This window comes from Ranitomeya variabilis, chromosome 3, assembly GCF_051348905.1.
Source record: "Ranitomeya variabilis isolate aRanVar5 chromosome 3, aRanVar5.hap1, whole genome shotgun sequence".
Lineage (NCBI taxonomy): Eukaryota > Metazoa > Chordata > Amphibia > Anura > Dendrobatidae > Ranitomeya > Ranitomeya variabilis.
This window is the reverse complement of record NC_135234.1, coordinates 173,830,630-173,847,976: the sequence shown is the minus strand read 5'-3', so window position 1 is coordinate 173,847,976 and position 17,347 is coordinate 173,830,630. Positions and strand designations below refer to the sequence as shown.

Below are 17,347 nucleotides of genomic sequence, written 5' to 3'. Positions count from 1 at the left end.
CAAACATGAAACTGTTTGTGTGCTTTCACATTGCGTTGTGTGTCCCCGTTGGGGCATACGGGGTTCGGACGTTACAGTGCATTTGTTCATTCTTTTTAACGTTTGAGCACCATTTCAGTTCTGTTACGGAGCATATCTTCCTGAAAAAGACACTGTATGCACATATCTTTTCAATTTGATCAGACTGTGCGCCAAGTACCTCAATTATAGCATAGTTTATGTAGTAAAATTCCTATCGTCACTGACAAGTTATAGGTGCAGTTTCCTTTTGGAATGAGTTGAAAGCTTATTTCAAACAGTACAGAATATCTTTTTTTATTTATTTGTTTTTTTGTGAATTTTGGTGCAGGTACCTCCCAAAAAAAAACAAAAAAAAAAACCCCACAATGTGGCCATACCCAAAGTCCATGGGTCAGACTTTTTAGCACCCACATGAATCTGTTCATATTCTTTAGGGTGCTTTCACATTGCATAGTGTGTCACCCATACGTCTGAAATGCCCAGCAAAATGGGGTCTGCACCGACAACCAAAGACTGCGTCCGAGTGTCCACCTCCTGTAGGCGTACACTCCCGAAAAAAAAAAGCGCACGGCAAAGCGCAGATTCGCTCTGCAGTCAGCACTGCAGTCTCAGGTGGGACTAGCTATCCCATTCGGTCTTGATCTCCAACAATGTTTTTATTGAGGATTTGAATAAAGTAAAAGTTTTTTTTACTATCAGGAAGATGTGCTGGATCATTATGGATCAATTAAATTAAGTTGTCTATAAGGATAAACTGCAGATTTGCAATAACAGCAAAAATATACCTTTTTGAGAATATAAAATTGAATGATTTATTTGCATAATGTCAGGTGTAAAACCACTCAAACATCTGACACGAAACTGGCATTCTATTCAGTGATGCAAACAAACGCCATACTGCAAAGCGCAAACAACAAAATGACATAAGATCAGACGGGTGTAGAGAAATATGTATTTAAGAGGTGAACCACGGTACAGTTAGGATCCTTATTTGTACAATTTAGCAGCCAAACAAAAAAACGACAACTCAAACGCTTGCTTGTGCTTTCTTGGACAGAAGCTTTAGATCGACGATACATTTGGCAATGCTCTCTTTTTGCTGCAAATAAACAGAAAGAGGTCAGTTTTCACAAAGGTAATTTCCATCAAACTTCATGTAAAAGGAGAAGTTTTATTTAAAGGGAACCGGTCACCCCCAAAATCGAAGGTGAGCTAAGCCCACCGGCATCAGGGGCTTATCTACAGCATTCTGGAATGCTGTAGGTAAGCCCCAGATGTACCCTAAAAGACGACGGTACGATGGGCGTCGCGGTCTGGTCCGGGGTCTCCCATCTTCTTAAGATGACGTCCTCTTCTTGTCTTCACGCTGCGGCTCCGGCGTACTTTGTCTGCCCTGTTGAGGGCAGAGCACAGTACTGCATGGTGCAGGCGCCAGGAAAGGTCAGAGAGGCCCAGCGCCTGTGCACTGCTGTACTTTGCTCTGCCCTCAACAGGGCAGACAAAGTACGCCTGCGCCGGAGCATGAAGACAAGAAGAGGACGTCTAATACGTATAATATAACCCTTTTTTCTCATCTTGGGCTTAGCTCACCTTCGATTTTGGGGGTGACAGGTTCCCTTTAAGCAAATCACTTTCAGCATTTCTGCTCTCATATAAGTTCAGCATAAACAAAACAGACAAGTATTGTGAACTAAAAGCAATAGAGGAATATGAAACGCACCGGATTTTTCCAAAAGACTTAGAACATTGTTTTCCTATTGTCTTCTCAAAAACAAAGAAAGAGCACAAATGTGTGAGAAGAAAGCTTTTCAGCGGGTGTGGAGAACAATCCTAATCTGGTGAGCGAAGCATCCCACTAATAAACAGCCCAGATTTACTTCTGCGACACATTTTTATATTGTTACCCTAAACAAGAATTAAGGACACCATTCAGATTATGAGCTAGCTCCATGTGACATGAATTCTGGACTAAGTGGAACATAAACTAAGGAAATGTCATAAGGACACTCCCTTAAGATCTGGGCAATACACATCTATATCTGCGTCAGCCTGGATCTGACCGGCATATTTCACTTAGTCAGCAATGCCCGGACTGATCTAAGCTTACAGCCCCATCTACTATATAATTGTCTAAGGGTCACTTCTGTCTTTCTGTCTGTCCTTCTGTCTGTCTGTCACAGATATTCATTGGTCGCGGCCTCTGTCTGTCATGGAAATCCAAGTCGCTGATTGGTCGTGGCAACACGCCCATGACCAATCAGCGACGGCCATAGTCCGGCGGCAAAATGGCCGCTCTTTCCTCCCCGCAGTCAGTGCCCGCTCTATACTCCCCTCCAGTCATCCCTCACACAGGGTTAATGCCAGCGTTACCGGAGCGTGGTGTAACGCACTCCGGTTACGCAGCTATTAACCCTGTCTGACCAACTTTTTACTATTGATGCTGCGTATGCAGCATCAATAGTAAAAAGATCTAATGTTACAAATAATAATAATTAAAAAAAAAAAAAAGGTTATTCTCACCCTCCGACGTCGCCCGCTGTCCTCGCTAGTGCAAGCGGCAGATTCCGGTGCCAAGGATGCTATGTGAGAGGGACCTTCCATGACGTCACAGCCATGTGACCGCGACGTCATCACAGGTCCTGCGCTCATACCAACCCTGGGACCAGGAGCTGCTGCGTGCACCGCACACAGGCGCCAGGACTTCAAGGGGCCTTCGGAAGGTGAGTATATGTTTATTTTTTTATTTTAAGTCTTTTTTAACCATGCATATAGTGCCCACATTGCTATATACTACGTGGGCTCTGTTATATACTACATCTCTGTGCTATATACTAACGTGGCTATGTTATATACTGCGTGGCTGCTATATTCTGCGTGGGCTGTGTTATATATTACGTGGCCAGTGTTATATACTGCGGGGCCTGTGTTATATACTGCATGGCTGCTATATTCTGCGTGGGCTATTCTACAGTGTGTGTGTGTGTGTGTGTGTGTGTGTGTGTGTGTGTGTGTGTGTGTGTGTGTGTGTGTGTGTGTGTGTGTATGTGTATGTGTATATCAGCCACATAGTATATAGCACAGGCCACGTACTATTTGTCTGCTATATACTACATGGCTTACTATGTGGCTGCTATATACATACATATTCTAGAATACCCGATGCGTTAGAATCGGGCCACCATCTAGTAGGCAAATATTCGGCTAGGGAGATGTACGGTTTGGCGGGGAACTGTGGTCCGTATACAGACAGTGATATACGGCCGTCTAACCGTGGCCTCGGAGGGATGTCACCGTACCTGCTGCGGAGTAATGCTTTGCACCACACCCTTTTCCACCCAGTTGATCATATGGTCTTGTTCCTTGAGGCGCAGGAGATTCTGCAGAGCTAACTGGTAGTCCAGGCGCTTTTTCACCTCATTGTAGACTGAAAGGAGCCTCTCCCTGTAGTTGATTTCCAGAAGCATGGTCACATTGTTCTGTGGATTGCACAAAAATAAAGAAAATAATTAAGGACAATTCTGCTTTCAAAATTTCAGTTTCAGTCTGTACAGAAGTATCTGTGACTGGCGTAGGCACAACAGTGCACCTGCACCATTTGCCTTCCCGGCTACCACACCGTTTAGCAGCCATCCTATCTTTGGCAACTGCAATGTAGCTTGTCTCAATGGTGGGAAATTATCCGGGCTTAATACAATTTATATTAAAGATATTGCTCATCTTTTCTTCACATCTATTTAATTATGAGGTCACCTCTACATATGCCAATATAGCATTATTTCACATTGCCTTTATGTGCATTTTACGTTTGGTGGCAGCACAACCTATTTTGGGGTTGTGCGTTCTGAAGATTTGTACACTGGGTTCGTTTTTTTTTCTCTCTTCATGGTGTTACTTACAGGGGTTGTCTGGTCTCCCCAAAAAATGTGATTCACTGAGAAAGTCGGCGGTGACAATGTGATTTACGTATTTGTGGTCACACAACGATTAGTCTCACAGCCTCTTTCAAAAGAAGAGAGTAGAAAGAAGTAAGAGGAGTCAAGACGGCAAGTGACCACAAGTATGTAAATCACATATGCAGTCATATGATCAACCGCCCACCCACACTGGGAAGAAAGGGGAGTGCTGACAATGAGCAAAACATACACAGTCACTTTGTGACTGCAGAATGCCAAATTGTGGCAAAGTCATCAAACACTGAAAACGCCCTTGAAGTTGAAGCTGCAGATCTACAGCCCGTCACTCCAGCTCTATTCCCCGCTTGACAGACGGTTCCTTTGCCTAACATTACATAGTATAAATGCGATCAGTCAAGCAGTAGGAGGCGGAGATAGTCGGGAATAGAGCTGGAGTGACAGAGGTTTCAGATCGACAATAGTTCTTTAGCCTAATTTGCATATAAATTCAAAAGCTGATTTCTCAGCAATAGAAGAACAGAATGGCCATGAAAAGGTATTGCTGAACTGGTCTTTGAAAGAGCTACATGTGCAAATAAATTGGCGGGTGAAATCCTGAATAGTGCAATATGGTAAACACACACACACGCATGAAACTCTAGTCCCAATTGTATCCCAAAGGTGCACACTATCATTTCCATTGAGAGATATCAGTCAGGAGAGGAGGGAGATTTTTTTATTTTATTTTACTTGGGTAACTTCATACAGGGAAAGAAGTTCACAATCCCAGTGAAAAGTCTCTGATAACCCCTAGTTAAAAATAAATTAAATTATAACCTACATTTAAAAAAAAAAGGCATTTTAGTCTGCTCTGCAGCCACTGTTCCATGATGTGGCTAGTTTAACATGTGCAAACTGTTGAAAGGTGGTCTTTAAAGGGAACCTGTCAGCAGGATTGTGCACAGGATTCATTATGTAAACTAGGGGGCAGGTCAGTGAGGGATCTGTGACCTTTCAGCAGTCTGCACTATGAATACCTAATCAGAGCAACACAAAGAACCTCCCTCCAGACCCTCCCTGGGGCATGGGCATATCATTGACTACAAACTGAAAATAAAAGATTACACAACAACCACAAGACGGATTTCATCAAACAAGGTATCATTGTAATAACCATGTATAATCATCATGTATAACGCCGCTGACATGACACTGTGTGTAGGAACCTGTGCACAATCCTGCTGACAGGTTCCCTTTAAATCTATTTTAGTGTGAAAATGGTTTCCATTCATCCAAATACGACGTAGCAAACAAAATCTGCAGTATGGGAATTCACTCAAAAGAGAAAAGGGACAGAGAAAAACGGCATCTCTAACATTGTGTCTGTGTTGTGTAGATATTTTCAGAATTTGCTATAAAAAAAAAAAAAAAAAAAAAAAAAGGTAGAAATCATCTTGGCACGGTCAATTCACCAAAAATACTGCCAAGAAGAGTACAAGATAGTCCTGAGACTCATCGGAGCTTCTACAATGCATCAATAGAAAAATGGTAGACTTAACTGCCAAAAATGCTTATTACAATCTAAAGAAAATCTGGCCAACACCATGAGTTTTGGATAATTCAGTAGTGCCCCACACAGCTCTCAGTTTTTACTGTAGTCAAAAAGTAATGTCATCTACCAATTTCTAACATTTTGACAACAAGGTCTACATGTGACCCCCCTACATGTGATTAGTGACAACTTTGATAGAAGTTCTGTGTTTGGTATTTTGTTGTAGATTTAATCAATAACAAATGTAAAGTTTCAGGAACTTTCTCTACATAGAATTGCAGTTCTCTCTTACCCGCTTGGCGTCAAAGAGATATTGACGTCCATCAACTCTCCACTGCTCTTTCTTTTCTGACTCGATAGCACTTTGCAGGTCCTTGATAGCAGTTTCCTTCACAGCTGCAGCTTTACTAATTTTTTCCTAAAGAGAGAAGAATAAACACACCGATAGATATACATATATAGACACACAATGAACAGGTGAAATTAGGAAAAACAAGAACCTATAGGTACCTTCACACTAAGCGACGCTGCAGCGATACAGACAACGATGCCGATCGCTGCAGCGTCACTGTGTGGTCGCTGGAGAGCTGTCACACAGACCGCTCTCCAGCTATCAACGATGCCGAAGTCCCCGGGTAACCAGGGTAAACATCGGGTTGCTAAGCGCAGGGCCGCGCTTAGTAACCCGATGTTTACCCTGGTTACCAGTGTAAAATGTAAAAAAACAAACACTACATACATTCGCGTCCCCCGGCGTCCGCTTCCCTGCACTGTGTGAGTGCCGGCCCTAACAGCAGAGCGGTGATGTCACCGCTGTGCTCCGCTTTTACTTTACGGCCGGTACTCAGTCAGTGCAGGAAGCAGACGGCGGGGGACGTGTGACAGACAGCAGAAGGTGAGTATGTACTGTTTGGTTGTTTTACATTTACGATGGTAACCAGGGTAAACATTGGGTTACTAAGCGCGGCCCTGCGCTTAGTAACCCGATATTTACCCTGGTTACCATTGTAAAACATTGCTGGCATCGTTGCTTTTGCTGTCAAACACAACGATACACGCCGATCTGACGACCAAATAAAGTTCTGAACTTTCAGCAACGACCAGCGATATCACAGCAGGATCCTGATCGCTGCTGCCTGTCAAACTCAACGATATCGCTAGCCAGGACGCTGCAACGTCACGGATCGCTAGCGATATCGTTTAGTGTGAAGGTACCTTAACAGCTACAGAACACTTCTAAAACCTAAGGGTACCGTCTCACAGTGGCACTTTTGTCGCTACGATGGTACGATCTGTGACGTTCCAGCGATATCCATACGATATCGCGGTGTCTGACACGCAGCAGCGATCAGGGACCCTGCTGTGAATCGTACGTCGTAGCAGATCGTTTGGAACTTTATTTCGTCGCTGGATCTCCCGCTGTCATCGCTGGATCGTTGTGTGTGACAGCGATCCAGCGATGCGTTCGCTTGTAACCAGGGTAAACATCGGGTTACTAAGCGCAGGGCCGTGCTTAGTAACCCGATGTTTACCGTGGTTACCAGCGTAAAAGTAAAAAAAAACAAACCGTACATACTCACCTTTCGGTGTCCTTCAGGTCCCTTGCCGTCTGCTTCCCGCTCTGTCTGCCGGCCGGAAAGTGAGAGCAGAGCACAGCGGCACCGCTGTGATCTGCTTTCACTTTACGGCGGCACTCAGTCAGAGCGGGAAGCAGACGGCAAGGGACCTGAAGGACACCGAAAGGTGAGTATGTACGTTTTTGTTTTTTTTTTTTTAACTTTTACGCTGGTAACCACGGTAAACATCGGGTTACTAAGCGCGGCCCTGCGCTTAGTAACCCGATGTTTACCCTGGTTACCCGGGACCTCGGCATCGTTGGAGAGCGGTCTGTGTGACAGCTCCCCAGCGACCACACAACGACTTTCCAACGATCACGGCCAGGTCGTATCGCTGGTCGTGATCGTTGGTAAATCGTTATGTGAGACGGTACCCTAAGGGCCCCAATTAATCAAGATAAAGGTAATCACCAAGATAAGGTGTGCTCTGGAGAAAGATGCACGCCTCTTAAGTTAGGTGCATCTTTCATCGGCTCTGCGCCACCAAAAACAAACATACTCCATTATGGGGCTGGTGTACAATTGTGCTGCAATTTAAAGCACTTTTATGACATGACTTATGATTAATTTAAAAGGGAAAGCTTGTCCACATCTTATTCGAGCTCAGCCCACTTTTCAAGAAGCTGGCTGAGATGGACATAAAATCATTAAAAAAAAAAATGCAAATGTTTTGCTCAATTTTGAATTGGGCAAAAATTCTAACACTTCAAGCAGTTTTATGGCAGAAAGCTTATGAATCAGGGCTAATGGGTACAAATATGACCGCAAGTATTTACCCCCATTTCCTTTAGAAGTGAATGACAAAATGATCACCAAGTTTCTAAAAAAGAACATGATTAACGTTGTGACACTGACATAAATGCCCTCTCCTTACAATAGGCCATCAATATCAAATCAGGAGGTCTGACTTCCAGCAGCCCCACCATTCATCAAATCGAAAGAGTACATTGCAGATCAGTCCTATTGACATGGATGGGTCAGAGCAGCAGTGAGCTATAAATCTAGGCACCATACATTTTGTAGTGGCCATGCAAGGTAAACATTAGCCCGTTCACACCATTTGAAGTACCTAATTGACATGGTCAGGAGCTGTCCCCTCACGATCGCTGATGGGTGATCGGCTTACGTGATAGCTGAGCGCCTGATGTCACAGCCAGATGCGGTGCCGATACTGCCCTGGGCTGTTTAATCCTTTAAAATGCCTCGATCAATATCGATCGCAACATTTAGGAGGCAGGCCGAGGGAGGAGGGCTCCTTCTGTCCAATCGTCACTCCCACAACATCACGAGGGCCCAATGGTCATCATGGCAACAGGAGGTATTCGTGACGACCTCTAGGTCTGCCAGCTACAGGAGCCTGTTTAGACCATGGGGACATAGTCAAAAAGGCTTCTATCAGGTTATCACAGACAGGTATGCAGTATGCAGACTGCAGTGCTGGTGCACTTAAACGCATTATACCAGATCGCAGCAGCATATGGGTATATTATTCTATGGAGCATCTTATGGGGCCATCATTAACCCCTTCATGACCCAGCCTATTTTGACCTTAATGACCTGGCCATTTTTTGCAATTCTGACCAGTGTCCCTTTATGAGGTAATAACTCAGGAACGCTTCAATTGATCCTAGCAGTTCTGAAACTGTTTTTTCGTGACATATTGGGCTTCATGTTAGTGGTAAATTTAGGTCGATAATTTTTGCGTTTATTTTGTGAAAAAAAATGGAAATTTGGCGAAAATTTCGCAATTTTCAAATTTTGAATTTTTATTCTGTTAAACGAGAGAGTTGTGTGACACAAAATAGTTAATAAATAACATTACCCACATGTCTGCTTAAGGCTAGTTTCACACTAGCGTTTACCTGATCTGCGGCAGGCTACGGACTTCCTCCGTGAAGCCCCGCCCTCGGCCGCACCTCCGCCGCTAGCTCCGCCTACTTCTGCATGCGGCCCGCCTGCGACCTCCGTACCTATCTTTAACATTAGGTACGCAGGTCGTGCCGCTGAGTGCGGATGCTGCCGCATGCGTCGTTTTGACCACTGTGATAAAACCTACCTGGAACGAATCTGCCGGCCATTTTGTAAGATGGCGGCGCCCATGGAGAAGACGGACGGACACCGGGAGGCTCGGTAAGTATGAGGGGGTGGGATCGGAGCACGGGGGGAGCGGACAGGAGGGGAGCGGAGCAGTGTGCAGGACAGGACGGAGGACCGAGGAGAAGATCGATGATGGTGGGGGGCAGATGAGGGTTTCCAGCCATGGCCGATGATATTGCAGCATCGGCCATGGCTGGATTGTAATATTTCACTACTTTTTATAGCTGAAATATTACAAATTGCTCTGATGGCTGGTTCACTTTCAACAGCCAATCAGAGCGATTGTAGCCACGGGTGGGGGGGGGGGGGGGGGGGGGGGATCGAAGCCACCCCCCCTGGGCTGAAATACCACTCCCCTTGTCCCTGTAGGTTGGGTGAAATTGGAGTTAACCCTTTCACCCGACCTGCAGGGACGCAATCATTCTGTGACACAGCATATGCGTCACAGGTCGGATTGGCACCGACCTTCATGACGCATACGCTGTGTCACAGGTCAGGAAGGGGTTAACCTTTGTGCAGCATTGTGTGGGGCATATTTTGTATGGAGCATCTTATGGGGCCCATCATGAACTGTATGGGGCTCCTGATTCAATATGGATATTCAAAAACATTTAACCTACTGATGTCTCAATTTTACTTTTATTGGTATCTATTTTTATTTTTGTAATTTACCATAAGCTGCTGCATTTCCCACCCTAGGCTTATACTCGAGTCAATACGTTTTCCCAGTTTTTTGTGGCAAAATTAGGGGTCTCCGATTATGCTTGGGGCGGCTAATAGTCTAGTATATATTTATTTATTTTATTATACCCATTATATAGAAATCTTACCATAAAAACAAACTACATATATCTGGTATCACCGTATCCGGAACGACTTGATCTATAAAACAGTCACACCAGTTACCCCCTCAGTCACAGTAAAAAAAAACAAAAAGCAAAAAACTATGCTTTTTCATCATTAACCCCTTTCTGACATTGAACGTACTATCCCATCGAGGTGGGGTGGGCCCGTATGACCACCGACGGGATAATACGTCCAGCGCGATCGGCGGCGCTCACGGGGGGAGCGCGGCCGGGTGTCAGCTGATTATCACAGCTGACATCCGGCACTATGTGCCAGGAACGGTCACAGACTGCCCCCGGCACATTAACCCCCGGCACACCGCGATCAAACATGATCGCGGTGTGCCGGCAGTACAGGGAAGCATCGCGCAGGGAGGGGGCTCCCTGCGGGCTTCCCTGAGACCCCCGTGTCTCTTACCTCCTCCTCGCTGCAGGTGCCCGGATCCAAGATGGCCGCGGCATCCGGGTCCTGCAGGGAGGGAGGTGGCTTACCGAGTGCCTGCTCAGAGCAGGCGCTTGGTAAGCCTGCAGTGCTGTAAGTCAGATCGGTGATCTGACAGAGTGCTGTGCAAACTGTCAGATCACCGATCTGTGATGTCCCCCCTCGGGACAAAGTAAAAAAAAAAAAAAATTTCCACATGTGTAAAAAAAAAATAAAATTCCTAAATAAAGAAAAAAAAAAAAATTATTCCCATAAATACAAATTTATCTAAATAAAAAAAATAAAACAATAAAAAGTACACATTTAGTATCGCCGCGTCCGTAACGACCCCACCTATAAAACTATATCACTAGTTAACCCCTTCAGTGAACACCGTAGGAAAAAAAAAGAGGCAAAAAACAACGCTTTATTATCATACTGCCGAACAAAAAGTGGAGTAAAATGCATTCAAAAAGCAAATGTACATAAAAATGGCACTGCTGATAACATTTTGTCCCGCAAAAGACAAGCCCTCATATAGCTGCATCAGTGGAAAATTAAAAAAAAAAAAAAAGTTAAAGCACTCAAAATAAAAGCGATGCATAAACTATTCTTTTTTTCAATAAAGGTTTTTATGTAGAAGAGTCAAAACATAAAAAAAAATAAAATTATATAAATGTGGTATCGCTGTATTCGTACTGGCCTGAAGAATAAAGCTGCCATATCACTTTTACCACACGGTGAACGTAATAAAAAAATAAATCCTGAACTACTGTTTGTTTTGTTCATTCTGCCTTCCAAAAATTGTAATAGAAAGCGATCAAAAAAAATGTTATGTGCCTGAAAATGGTATCAATAAAAAAACTCATCCCGCAAAAAAACAAGCCCTCAGAGGTTAGACGGAGCCCAGAGTAACTTTGCTGTTTCAGTATAGTGAATGGACGTCTCAAGGGTTTCATCTGAATCACTTCATTTGGAGATTTAGGCCGGTGTCACACTAGCGTATAACACGGCCGAATGCTAAGCAAAAAACATTGCATAGCACTCTGCCCAGTGTTATTCTGTGCGGCAGCTCAGATCTGCTATTATTTTCTCATGCAGATTCATGTAAGTCTATGGGTGCATGTGAAATATCGGACTGAACACTGATGTCATCCCCGTGAAGTCTGATACACGCAGAGACGGGCCATGGAGAAGGTGAAGAAATTACTTTCTCAGGCTCCACGGTGATTCTCTCATGCAAGAGGATCGGAGCACAGTGAACGAACATTCGGCTTCCGCTCGCAGAAGAGTTGGAGACAAGGGTCATTAGAACATCACATATGTGAGACAAATGCTGGTGTGATTCAAGCCTTAGATAGAAACCCCAATGTAAGTGCTCAGCGTAGAGCACAGGATAAATGTGATCCCAAATGTTATGTAAAATGTCCCTTATAAAAGCTTCAACTCGATCCACCAAAAAAGCAAGTCCTCATTCAGGTCCGTCATAAGTCAATGGAAAATCGGCATACTCAGGAGAAATTGAACAACAAATTGTGGGGTGCATTTTCTCCTGTCACCCTTCAGAAAATAAAAAATGTGGGGCTAAAGCAACATTTTTGTGGTAAAAAAAATAAATATTTTTTTCCACATTGCTTTAATTCCTGTGAAGCACTTGAAGGGTTAAATACACTTCTTGATTGTGGTTTTGAGCACTTTGAGAGGTGTTTTTCAAATGGTGTCATTTTGGGGTATTTTATTTCATACAGGCCTCTAAAAGTCATTTCAAAAGTGGTCCCTAAAAAAAACTGTGTTTTGTACATTTTGTTTGAAAAATTGCTGATAAACTTTTAACCTTTCTAACAAAAAAAATATTACCGTATATACTCGAGTATAAGCCAACCCGAGTATAAGCCGACCCCCCTAATTTTGCAACAAAAAACTGGGAAAACTTATTGACTCGAGTATAAGCCTAGTGTGGGAAATGCAGCAGCTACTGGTAAATGTCAAAAATAAAAATAGATACCAATAAAAGTAAAATTCTTTATGGCCCCATAGAATGTTCCATGCAGTTATTGCCCCATATAAAGCTCCATGCAGTTATGGCCCCATATAATGCTCCATATAGCTCATTATGGCCCCATAGATGCCCAATATAATGCTCCATGCAGTTCTTTACGGCCTCATAGACGCTTCATATAGCATTGTGCCACATGTAATGCTGCTGCACTAAAAAAAAAAAAAAAAATGACATACTCACCTCTTGTCGCTGCCCCTCAGCGTCCCCTCTCTCCGCATTGACTGTTCAAGCAGAGGGCAGCGCGCACACTAATACGTCATCGCTCCCTCTGACCTGAACAGTCACTGCAGAGGACGCGGAAGACAGGGCGGCGGTGGAACGAGGGAAGGTAAATATGAAATACTCACCTGCTCCCGGCGCTCCTGACGCGGTCCCTGCATGTCCCACGTCTTCGGGAGCGGCAGCTTCTTCCTGTAGTGAGCGGTCACATGTTACCGCTCATTACAGTAATGAATATGCGGCTCCACCCCTATGGGAGTGGAGTCCATATTCATTACTTTAATGAGCGGTACCAGCGACCGCTGAACAGGGGAAGAAGCTGCAGCACCGGAAGACCGTGGGACATGCAAGGGACCGCGTCAGGAGCAGGTAAGTATTTGACAGGCGTTGCTCCCCCTCACCCGCCGACCCCCCTGCCTTCCATGACTCGAGTATAAACCGAGAGGGGCACTTTCAGCCCATTTTTTTGGGCTGAAAATCTTGGCTTATACTCGAGTATGTACGGTATGTTTCAAAATCTGATTATATCAATACGTAGACAAGTGGTAAATGATAGTTAACTATTTTGTGTGATACAACTCTCTGTTTTTACTTTTCTCAGTCAATATGGCCGTATGAGCTTGTTTTTTTGTGAGCCAAGTTGTACTTTTTCAAGACTCCATTGATTTACCATATAGTGTACATTAAAACGGGGGGGGATGCTAAGGCTATATATGCACACGTTGCAGATTTGACTGTGGAATTTTCTGTGCAGATTTTGCATTTCTTGGCAGAAAACGCAAGTCAGAATCTGCACTTTTTTTTTGTATGTGCACACATTGTGGATTTTCTGCGGATTTCTTCCTTTTTTTTACCCCTGCTGATTTCTATTATGGAATTGGTGCAGAAACGCAGCAGATCTGCACAAAGAAGTGACATTGCCCTTTTTTTTTTTTTAATCTGCTGCGTTTTCCCGTGCAGATTTTTCAGCACCATTAGCACAGCATATTTTTTATTTGCCATTGATTTACATTGTACTGTAAATCACTTTCGGATCTGCAATCCGCTGCAGATCTGCAGGAAATCTTCAAAGTGTGCACATACCCTCAAACTGACCTACGATTAGGATTCTTTGGGTCATTAAGAGTTTTGTAGATACCAAGCATGTATAGAAACTTTATTTAACCCCTTCATGACCCGGGGTATTTTCGTTTTTCGCTCCCCTCCTTCCCAGAGCCATAACTTTTTTATTTTTCCATCAATATGGCCATGTGAAGGCTTATTTTTTGCGGAACAATCTGTACTTTTGAATGACATCATTGGTTTTAGCATGTCATGTACTAGAAAACGGGAAAAAAAATTCCAAGTGCAGTGAAATTGCAAAAAAAGTGCAATCACACGTGTTTTTTTGTTTGGCTTTTTTGCTAGGTTCATTAAATGCTAAAACTGACCTGCTAATATGATTCTCCAGGTCATTACGAGTTCATAGGAGGAATAGTTATAATTAGCACAATCCAATGGATGTGATGCAAAATGTTAAACATACATACAGTAGTCACAAACGTTTCGGTCTGCAAAGACCTTCATCAGTGTGCTAAATGTAGCGAGAGTGGTACATATAGAACCCCGATAGGAACTTATTTGCATCAAGAATGAGGATACAGTAAATATGCTGGAAAAATATTGTACGGCAGGTCGGTCCGGCCGTCAAGAAGGAAGAGACACACAAAGGCTACACGGTGTCCACCACAAGTAGGTAGTCACTATTACGAGTTCATAAACACCAAACATGTCTAGGTTATTTTTTATCTAAGTGGTGAAAAAAATTCCAAACTCTGCTTAAAAAAAAAAAAAAAAAAAAAAAAATTGCGCCATTTTCCGATACCCGTAGCGTCTCCATTTTTCGTGATCTGGGGTCAGATAAGGGCTTATTTTTTGCACGCCGAGCTGACGTTTTTAATGATACCATTTTGTTGCAGATACGTTCTTTCCATTATTATTATTATTATTATATTTTAACTCCTTCCCGACCTGTGACGCCACATAGGCTTACGTGGCGTCATGGAGGGATCGTGTGAAAGGGTCAACTCCAATGTCACCCGATCTGCAGGGAAAGGGGGGGGTGGTACTTCAGCCCGGGCTACGATCGCTCTGATTGGCTGTTGAAAGTGAAACAGCCAATCAGAGCAATTTGTAATATTTCACCTATAAAAAGTGGTGAAATATTACTATCCAGCCATGGCCGATGCTGTAATATCATCGGCCATGGCTGGAAACCCTGATTTGCCCCCCGCCACCGATCTCCTCCCCAGTCTTCTGCCCCGTACTGTGGTCCGCTCCCCTCCGTCCTCCTGTCCACTCCCCGATCCTCATGTCCGCTCCCCCCGTTCTCCGATCCACCCCCCCCCCCCACCGTGCTCCGATCCCCCCGTGCTCCGATCGCCCCCCCCCTCATACTTACTGAGCCGCCCGGTGTCTGTCTGTCTTCTTCATGGGCGCCGACATCTTCCAAGACGGCGGGCGCATGCGCAGTGCGCCCGCCGAATCTGCCGGCCGGCAGATTCGTTCCAGGTACATTTTGATCACTGTGATAAAACCTATCACAGTGATCAAAATTAAAAAAATAGTAAAATGTACCCCCCCCTCCCCCCCCTGTATCACCCCCATAGGTAGGGACAATAATAAAATAAAGAAAATATATATTTTTTTTCTTCCCCTACTAGGGTTTGGGTTAGGGCTAGCGCTAGAATTAGGGTTAGAACTAGAGTTAGCGTTAGAATTAGGCTATGTGCACACGGTGCGGATTTGGCTGCGGATCCGCAGCGGATTGGCCGCCGCGGATTCGTAGAAGTTTTCCATCAGGTTTACAGTACCATGTAAACCTATGGAAAACTAAATCCGCTGTGCCCATGGTGCGGAAAATACCACGAAGAAACCCTGTGTTGTACTTTCCGCAGCATGTCAATTCTTTTTGTGGATTCCGTTTTACACCTGTTCCTCAATAGGAATCCGTACAAAAAACACTGGAAATCCGCGGTAAATCCGCAGGTAAAACGCAGTGCCTTTTACCTGCGGATTTTTCAAAATTGGTGCGGAAAAATCTCACACGAATCCGCAATGTGGGCACATAGCCTAAGGGTTAGCGTTGGAATTAGGGCTAGGGTTGTAAATAGGGTTAAGATTAGGCTTGTGGTTAGGGGTGTGTTGGGGTTAGGGTTTTGGTTAGGGTTGGGATTAGGATTAGAGTTAGGGTTGGGATTAGGGGTGTGTTGGGGTTAGGGTTGTGGTTAGGTGTGTGTTGGGGTTAGGGTTGTGATTAGGGTTATATCTACAGTTGGGATTAGGGTTTGGGGTGTGTTGGGGTTAGAATTGAGGGGTTTCCACTGTTTAGGCACATCAGGGGTCTCCAAACGCAACATGGCGCCACCATTGATTCCGGCCAATCTTGCGTTCAAAAAGTCAAATGGGGCTCCCTCCCTTCCAAGCCCCAACGTGCGCCCAAACAGTGGTTTACCCCCACATGTGGGGTACCAACATACTCAGGACAAACTGGGCAACAATTATTAGGGTCCAATTTCTCCTGTTACCCTTGCGAAAATAAAAAATTGCTTGCTAAAACATAATTTTTCATTCCTCAAAAATTATTTTTTATTTACACGGCTCTGCGTTATAAACTTCTGTGAAGCACTTGGGGGTTCAAAGTGCTCACCACACATCTAGATAAGTTCCTTGGGGGGGGGGGGTCTAGTTTCCAAAATGGGGTCACTTGTGGGGGGTTTCCACTGTTTAGGCACATCAGGGGCTCTGCAAATGCAACGTGAGGCCCGCAGACCATTCCATCAAAGTCTGCATTTCAAAACGTCACTGCTTCCCTTCCGAGCCCCGACGTATGCCCAAACAGTGGTTTACCCCCACATATGGGGTATCAGCGTACTCAGGACAAACTGGACAACAACTTTCCGGGTCCAATTTCTCCTGTTACTCTTGTGAAAATGAAAAAATTGCAGGCTAAAAAATAATTTTTGAGGAAAGAAAAATGATTTTTTATTTTCACAGCTCTGCGTTATAAACTTCTGTGAAGCATTTGGGGGTTTAAAGTGGTCACCGCACATCTAGATTAGTTCCATGGGAGGTCTAGTTTCCAAAATGGGGTCACATGTGGGGGAGCTCCAATGTTTAGGCACACGGGCTCTCCAAACGCGACATGGTGTCCGCTAACGATTGGAGCTAATTTTTCATTCAAAAGTCAAATGGCGCTCCTTCCCTTCCGAGCCCTGCCGTGTGCCCAAACAGTGGTTTACCCCCACATGTGAGGCATCGGTGTACTCAGGAGAAATTGCCCAACACATTTTAGGATCCATTTTATCCTGTTGCCCATGTGGAAATGAATAAATTGAGGCTAAAAGAATTTTTGTGAAAAAAAAAAAGTACTTTTTTATATTTACGGCTTAATTTGTGAAGCACCTGGGGGTTCAAAGTGCTCACTTTGCATCTAGATAAGTTCCTTGGGGGGTCTAGTTTCCAAAATGGGGTCACTTGTGGGGGAGCTCCAATGTACAGGCACACAGGGGCTCTCCAAACGCGACATGGTGTCCGCTAAAGATTGGAACCAATTTTTCATTGAAATAGTCAATTGGCGCTCCTT

The 17,347-nt window shown here is 44.3% G+C and overlaps 1 protein-coding gene across 1 annotated transcript in view; it reads right to left on the bottom strand.

Annotated features, from left to right (window-relative positions):
* Positions 1 to 956: 956 nt before the first annotated feature.
* Positions 957 to 17,347, bottom strand: part of ATP5PB (ATP synthase peripheral stalk-membrane subunit b) — a 30,114-nt gene continuing 13,723 nt past the window's right edge. The window contains exons 5-7 of the mRNA XM_077294884.1: positions 5,759 to 5,884; positions 3,318 to 3,497; positions 957 to 1,120 (exon numbers count right to left, since the gene is read on the bottom strand). Of these exons, the coding sequence (XP_077150999.1) occupies positions 1,049 to 1,120; positions 3,318 to 3,497; positions 5,759 to 5,884 (378 nt within the window). The 3' untranslated portion in view covers positions 957 to 1,048. The remainder of the gene's footprint in view (positions 1,121 to 3,317; positions 3,498 to 5,758; positions 5,885 to 17,347) is intronic.